Raw genomic sequence first — 8,234 nt, 5'->3', positions numbered from 1 at the left:
TGGGCCTCTTTTGCTGAATCTGCTTTCACCCCTGTGTATGTGCCTTCCTCTTACCTCACCGTTATTATCTGTTGGGGGCTTCTATATCTTTGGGGATTATTTCTCTGGAGGCAAGAGAGGTCTTTCTTTCTCTCTAGGGGTAGTTAGTTCCTCAGGCTGGCTCGAGACGTCTAGGATTTTAGACACGTTCACCGGCTGCCTCTAGTGTGGTTGGATAGGTTCAGTTTTGCGGTCAGTCCAGTTTTCCACCTCCCTAGAGCTTGTCCTATGTTTAGTCACCTTGCTGGAGTAATTTGTGATCCTCAACCACTAAGGATCATAACACACCACCTAGCGCAAGCACCCGTGCGAGTGCCGTTTGCCTGGACAGGTGGGTGTGCCCACTCTTGGGCGACGGCACTGGCACAGGGTCGCTCATAGTACAATGAAGTGTCTCTGACGGTGATGGTGCACAACCAACGTCAGACACACCGTCGTAATATGAGGGGCCCTGTGCCAGTACTGCCGCCCACGAGAGAGTGTTCCCCCCCTGGTCGAACTGTGCTCTACCACTTGCAATGCTTACCTCTCCCTGCTCCACCACAGTGTAGTCTGTGCTGATAAATCCTTCAATGGCACTGCCAATACAAATTGGTTGAAATGATAGATGATAGTTAAAATATACAGGGGCCCTGGCCTCCATTTAGACCATTTAATACTTTGCGCCAACTACCACTGTCTGCTACTCAGCAGAGGAGCCCACCCCTGTACGTAGCTATGCCACCTGTTTATTTTTGAAATTTTGTTTTGGCAAACATTTACCTCACTTTATTATTTTGGCCTACTAACTGTGTCAGCCACTCCTTACAGTTGTCCTCCACTGAAGAAAGCTATGCCGCCAGTTTACTGCTGTTACCAATTTTGAACTGCATTTAGCCTACTTTTTTATTTTAGGCCTGCTAAGTCTGTCTGTGCCACTCCTTACAATCGTCCTCCGCTGAGTGTGAGGTGAGTTTAGGTGATTTTATTTTAACGGGGGCAAACATTCAGATTGAGAAGTGGTTGTCTTAGTAGTGGACAATCCCTTTTTTAGGATGTGGAGCTTGGAAGCAGCAATTTGCTATAAAATCCCATCAGAGTCCCTCAATCAGGTTGCAAAGGCATTGATGGGATAGATAGTCAAAACTAGTAGGACCTATTAACAGTATTTTATAGTACATAACCTGTATTTTTTGAGTTTTTAGGCTTGAATAAATGCTAAGTTTTACTTTTAAAAGAAAGCCTCTATTTCCGCTGGATCGTTTCTCCCTTCATCTTTGTACACGTGCAGCTGCTCTGACTGGATCCGTGCATGGCTTCTGACAACTTCACTCTACTAATTGGTGAGCTGAGCTACAGCACTGTTTAATCTTTAACCCCTTTACCCCCAAGGGTGGTTTGCACGTTAATGACCGGGCCAATTTTTACATTTCTGACCACTGTCCCTTTATGAGGTTATAACTCGGGAACGCTTCAACGGATCGCGGTGATTCTGACATTGTTTTCTTGTGACATATTGTACTTCATGATGGTGGTAAAAGTTCTTTGATATGACTTGCGTTTATTTGTGAAAAAAATGGAAATTTTGCAACTTTTAATTTTCATGCCCTTAAATCACACAGATACAGTATGTCGCACAAAATACTTAATAAGTAACATTTCCCACATGTCTACTATACATCAGCACAATTTTGGAACCAAATTTTTTTGTGTGAGAGAGTTATAAGGGTTAAAAGTTGACCAGCGATTTCTCATTTTCACAACACCATTTTTTTGTTTTTTAGGGACCACATCACATTTGAAGTCACTTTGAGGGGTCTATATGATAGAAAATACCCAAAAGTGACACCATTCTAAAAACTGCACCCCTCAAGGTGCTCAAAACCTAGAAAGGAGAGGGGCATTTGGATTTGAGAGCGCAGAGTTTGCTGGATTTCATTTGTAGGGTGAGGAGCCTTTTCACTTTTCCAGAGTCTTTGTGTGACCAGTAACGTGGAAGCCCCCTATATTTCTGTTAACAGATGACAGACCTGAGTGGGGACTTCCTTTTTTTGTAGATTGAGTCCAAGCTTTTAATGGGAACATTTTACATAACGTTTGGGATCACATTTATCCGGTGCTCTACTCTGAGCACTTACTTTGTGAATTTCATCTATATCTCTGAGTATTGATTTACAGCTGTCAGGTCTGCACTGACACACAAGCTTGTTAGACCATGCGCTGAGCATAATGTAACAAGCTTGCTAGCCTGGTGACCCGGGTCGCCATGGCAATGATCAGGCCCTCACAGGGGCGCCGATCAGAGCGGAGAGAGAGCCTCCCTACCTTTCCCTGCCCCTTATATGTTGAGATTGATATCATTCACAGCATTTAGGGGGTTAAACTGCCGAGGGCAGCGGGGGCGTCGCTCCTGGCAGTGAGAGCTGGGGGTCAGTTTTCATGTTAGCTCAACACCTGGCAGCGAAGGTGCGAAATCGCCATGACATGCCCCGTACATCCAAGGTCAGAAAGGGGATAAAGCTGTGAATTTATGTTTTTTTAATTTAATATTTATCACTTTGCCTTCAATGTGCCAAATCACAGACAACTTGGCCTTGTCCTGGTCCAAAAACTGATGTGGATTACATACCCACTCAAAAGCAGGCGTCCTGTGCAGGTTCTTGTATTCTCGGGGGCAGGACATGAACATTCCTACTGTAGACACCGAGATGTGGGGAAGTATGCTTGATGAGAAGCGGAAAACTTACATTAACCATTGAGATCACTAGAAATGTGGAGAATTTGTGTAATTCTGTGATAGAGTAGACTGGACGGTCACATCCTGTGATAGATATTATGGGTTACTGCTGAACCTGGAGCCGCAGAAATATCACCCAGTTCCCAGAATATTCTCATTGCTATGTACAGTACATGTCATGATAATTCTCTGCCATGTGACGCCATACTGCGCTATTCTGTGCTGTGTATCACCAGCAGAGTCCTGCGACTATAGTATTCCACCCGTGTAGTCAGGGACGTTACTGCCCTGCCAAGTTATTGGGCGACTGATGTAACTTTATTCTGCTTGTGATATGACAGATATACAATAGATTAGTGACTGACGGACATTAGGCCTCATGGGGAGATGGAACTGAGTGATAATGTCAGAGTTAGAGGCTGCAGGAAGATGCATAAACCCATGGTTCTAGTAACAATGCCACCTCAGTCAGTTATAGATGTGAGTCACCTGTGTATCCAACCCACTGCCGCCTTGTAGGACGCGCTCTCCGCTCCTGAGCCCGCTCCATGCACTCACAACCAACATCCGCTGTACATACAGCTAAATAAAATCCTCATAGCGCACGTAGTAACAGAAAACCCGGAGTTCTAGTAACAACACAACCTCATTCTCAGGAGGAAGCAATAACAACGTATATGGAGGGCTGTAGGAAGGAGCCGGTGAGTTTACATGTTACATCGTAACTGTGCAGACTACTAGAGGCTCAAAACCTACTTATTCAGAAATTCATGTTTTATGTCAATGTGGACATCAGTGAATTCTTACAGGTGTGTGTAACGGGGTCTACCGTGCTGGAGTAACTCTTTCACTACCACCCCGTGTTTCAGGAGGTCCACTCTGCTTTGGCTGGAGTCTGAATGAAGGACGCTGGCTGGAATTGCTTGGTTACATGGGCGCATATAAAAGATCACAGCTTCTCCAAGTATTTCCAGTGTGACAACACTTTACTCACAGGACACAGAATATATCACACAGATACAAAGGGCAGGACAATTGAAAAGCGGCAGGCCAGACATACATTACAATAGCCGCAGGTGGCCAGAGCCTGCCGATATTTACTGTGGGAATTACAAAGGTGGGGGAGGTCAGAAGGGGGATATCTTGTCCCCTCTGCCCAGGGGCGCAGCCTGAGGGCTGATGCATTAGGGACATGCATCTCACATGGAACCTATTATACATACATAAAACTACACAACATATTCTGGGTGCTGGGGGGTTCCGTAACAGTGTGTAATGTAGAGGATAAGTAATAGTATATGAATGTCCTGACACTGTGCAGTGTTACCACCTTTCTATATGTCACATACTGGTGATAAATACAGAAATACACGAGATACAGGATGATGATGTTCAATAATTAATAATTTTATTTTTTTTCTCCTATCAGTATGTTTTGAGTTGTGGGAGGAAACCGGAGTACCCGGGGAAAACCCACACAGACACGGGGAGAACAAACAAACTCTGTGCAGATGGTGTCCCAGATTTCCACCCAGGAGCACCGCGCTGCTCGCCAACAGTGCTAATCACTGCGCCACCGTGCCGTCCTGTAGTATGATGGTCCTACATCTCCAAGCAGCATGCCAGCCAGGTGAGTTATGGGGCAGCAATAGAGAATGCAGGACACTATGGTCTCTGATATGTAACAGAGTAGATGGAAGAACTCGGGGTGGGATTCCAACAGACCCCGCCTGTTTCTTCAGACCACACCCAGGTCCGCGCCTCCCTGACCCAGTAGTCAGGTATTGGGGGGGAGGGGACTACGTTATATTTCCATTGCCATTATTTCTGCGGCTTTCAATGCTCTTCCACCTGTTGCTGATATAGGAGAAGCCACAGAACAGCTGCTGGTCCTCCGGGGTTATAGGTGGTTCCTGAGCTTCAATGCCAGACATCACTTGGTCCAATTCCATTTGTTTGCTGGTTTCCAAAATTGGGATCTATAGAAGAAAGACAAATCAGTCTGGTTACTTCATTAGGTATTTAATTATATCCGTCCCCTCCTGAGGGCACCTGTACAGATTGTGGATGAGCCGTGGTAACCGTGTGCAGATTACCGCTAATCGCCATGATGCATCGTTACCTGCAGCTTGAGAACAAGTCAACTACTGCTGCTGCCTGGCAATCTGCGGTATCCACATCTGCTACAACTGCACCATAAAGCCGTGTTCACACGTTGCAACCACATTGGGTTCTTTTGTCCCAGTATCAACAAAAATTCATACTTTTGTTTTGGTTTTCCCACTAAAATGTCGAGAGCATTATGGCGTTTTTGCAACAAAAAAAATCCACAGTGTGAACGCAGCTTAATAGATCCGAGTTATTCACTAAGTGGCCTTCTGAAGAACTGGGGACAATAATTACACTTTTGAGAAATATGTAAAAGCCTGTCCATCCTGCCCCATACTGTAATTCCTCCCATTTACCAGCAGGGGAGGATAAACACATTCTGGCCTACACTATGTAGGATTGTTACTCATTATTTGAGTATTTCTTACACATATTATCACATTACACAGACGAGGAGGTGACATTATAATAAAATAACGCTGTGCACTTACAGGTGTCATTGTAAATGGTGGACGTGACCTTCCTGCCTCTAATTCCTCCCAGTTTATGGGCGAGAAGAATGGATGTCCTTTTAAATTGCTGCAAACATCCTGCCTCTTCTCTGGTGATTTACACAAGAGCTGCAAATAAATAAGAAACATTATTATATCACAAGTAATAATATAAATAATCTCAGAAACACAGCAGTTACAGAATTATTTTCTCATTTTCTTATAGAAAGATGGATTTATTAAAACAACCATTGCTAGAAACAAATACAATAGGACAGAATAGTGCAAGATAGGATATTAAAGGACAGGATAGGATAGGATAGTACAGGACAGTATAGTACAGGATAGGCCATCAGTAGTCGATCAGTCAGGGACCGATACCCAATAATCCTGATGATTAGCTGTGTGGAGAGGTTTTGGTGAGCGCCCAGCCTCTTTATTGTATAAATTGGCCTGTAGATGAGAACGCTGTACATATAGGAGAGGCTGTCCTGGGGCTCCAGCATTGTCCCAATTCTTCTATTGGATGAAGCTGAAATACTCAACACAGTGGTGATGAAATGTACGGTGTATTATCAAAACTCATGACTGGTCTATCCTTCCTATGTCTCCAGGTATAAGTGTCTATTTACTCACTCTCTCTATGACGTTCCTGAGCTGAGAATCCATGGTGTACGGATAGCAAGGTTTGTCACATTTCACTGAATAGGCAAGTCTTCGTAAACACTGACCAGAGTAAAACGGGTAATATCCTGTGGCCATTTGGAAGACTATGACCCCAAAAGCGAACAGGTCGACCGTGTAATTAAAGGGCTGTAGACGATAAATCTGTGGAAACATAAGATTAGAAGAGTAAGTTAGTTTATTGTCCATCCTGGGAGAGAGAAAACAACCGTGGTCCATGTTTACTGGTAGTGTTTTTCCACACCTAAGCCCCCATACATAGAGTATTACATGTCGGCCAAAAGATCATTTGGTTGATAGCTACCTCTGAAGTTGAGAAGCCCCAGTACACATTAGACTGTTTATTTTTTATGCTTTTCTTATACAGCGCTATCTTATTCCACAGCGCTTTACATACATTATTATCACTGTCCCCATTGGAGCTCACAATCTAAATTCCCTATCAGTATGTCTTTGGAGTGTGAGAAGAAATTAGAGAACTCAGAGGAAGCCCACACAAACACGGGGAGAGCATAAAAAACTCATTGCAGATGTTGTCCTTAGTGGGATTTGAACCCAGGACACCAGCGCTGTAAGGCTGCAGTACTAACCACTGAGCCACCGTTCTTCTCTAGGCTGATCCTTCCGATATTGGCCAGTTCGGCTGACTTTAGTCTAATATGTTTGGGGGCCCTTACACAGTCTATCTATTAGTTAGCGTTAGTTAATGTGGGCCGCTGTGGTGATAGATCTGTGATTCCACAAGCTCCACATTAAGTGAGAATTGCAGGTGGATAATAAAGTATGAGATATTAGTAGTCACATAGTCACCTCAGGAGCCAAATAGCCAGGAGTGCCGCAAAATTCACTGATCTTCTGAGAGCCAAATACATTCATAGCAGCAAGGCCGAAATCAGCAATCTTAGCGTGTCCATCGCCGTCCAGAAGAATGTTGTCTGGTTTTAAATCCCTTTAAAAAGAAAGAAAAATAGTTCTGTGAATCAGACATAGATGAGCTGTAGTGCTGGGGTTACTGTGGGGGCTTCACGGGACCACTCACTAAACACTGGGGGCAGACTCACTAATCCTATCTTGTGTAGACATATAATACCAGGCCGTCTGAAAATGCGCCACATTCATCACAGTGGCTGTTTGACAAATTAGGAGCACCTTCAGAGACTTTTGTCTGATGTTACACCACTATTGTTTTCATTACTTACAGCCAATAATTTTAACAAAAATCTGGCTACAGTTTAGTTGCTCGTTGTGACATTGTAAGCCACATGGATTCCTATCAAACTATTCCCATTTCCATAAAAGCCTTGACCCCTCTTCGAGTGAGCCCCAAAAAGTGTCCAAAACACTTCATGAATGTGGTACACGTCATGTTCACCAGATGTTTGGCACAAATAACACCACAATTCTGGCACATTTAACTATTTCCCATAGTAAATCTTTCCCTATGTATGCAAAAAGAAATGACTTATTACCGGTGAATAATCCCCCGACTGTGGAGAAACTCTATTCCACTCAAGATTTCTGCTGCAAGGAACCTAATAAGGAAGAAAAAAAATCCTATCAGCATTAATTGTTCTACTGAACCACTAATAACTATGAGGGGAGACAGCGGCCACAGAAATCACAGAGCGGCTGTTCTCTTACCTGGTCGTGCAGACATCCAGGGGGCCTCTGGAATTGATAAATGCAGTCAAATCGCCACCACTCAGATATTCCATGGCATAAAATGCATAGTCCTGTGCGAGAGGAGGGAAGATGATTGTAAATAATGCAGATTTTATCCATCCTAATAACATTTACTATGGTTCTGGGACCTCTACTGTGTGTCCAGAAGACATGTCTCCTTGTCTGCACACACTGGAGAGGTGTCCAGGGTGAAAACTAAGTCAAAATCCTCTAATGATAGCCACCAGTAATGGTGCCCAGGGCATACAGGCACACAGAGCATGCAGCAGGGCTACTCATTTGCACAGGCAAAGATTGAATTTGCAATCTAATGGAAGCAACTGGACATGATGGGGAGAAAGGAATTTTTAGAAGGTGAGGAGTCTCTTACCGCTGTCTGGAAGGTCCCATAGGCATGTGTGAAGAATCTGCTGTCTTCAGTGATTTCCAGGACCTCTCTCTCTAAGCGGAGGTTGTGTTTAGCATACTCCAACAATTTCCTCTTCTTGACCATCTTGACCGCCAGCTGATGT

At 44.1% G+C, this 8,234-nt stretch overlaps 1 protein-coding gene across 1 annotated transcript; it reads right to left on the bottom strand.

The window, feature by feature from the left end:
- Window positions 1-4,141: 4,141 nt before the first annotated feature.
- Window positions 4,142-7,761, bottom strand: LOC143787538 (protein kinase C theta type-like). Its single transcript, XM_077276377.1, has 6 exons — window positions 7,681-7,761; window positions 7,509-7,571; window positions 6,850-6,988; window positions 5,992-6,183; window positions 5,356-5,484; window positions 4,142-4,734 (listed from the first exon to the last, which is right to left on the bottom strand). The coding sequence occupies exons 1-6, from the start codon at window positions 7,752-7,754 to the stop codon at window positions 4,555-4,557; spliced, it is 777 nt and encodes a 258-aa protein (XP_077132492.1). The 5' UTR covers window positions 7,755-7,761; the 3' UTR covers window positions 4,142-4,554.
- Between the last annotated feature and the right edge of the window lie 473 nt (window positions 7,762-8,234).

Source organism: Ranitomeya variabilis, chromosome 8 (genome assembly GCF_051348905.1).
Source record: "Ranitomeya variabilis isolate aRanVar5 chromosome 8, aRanVar5.hap1, whole genome shotgun sequence".
Lineage (NCBI taxonomy): Eukaryota > Metazoa > Chordata > Amphibia > Anura > Dendrobatidae > Ranitomeya > Ranitomeya variabilis.
The sequence above is the reverse complement of the archived record's forward strand: the minus strand, read 5'-3'. Positions and strand labels throughout refer to the sequence as shown.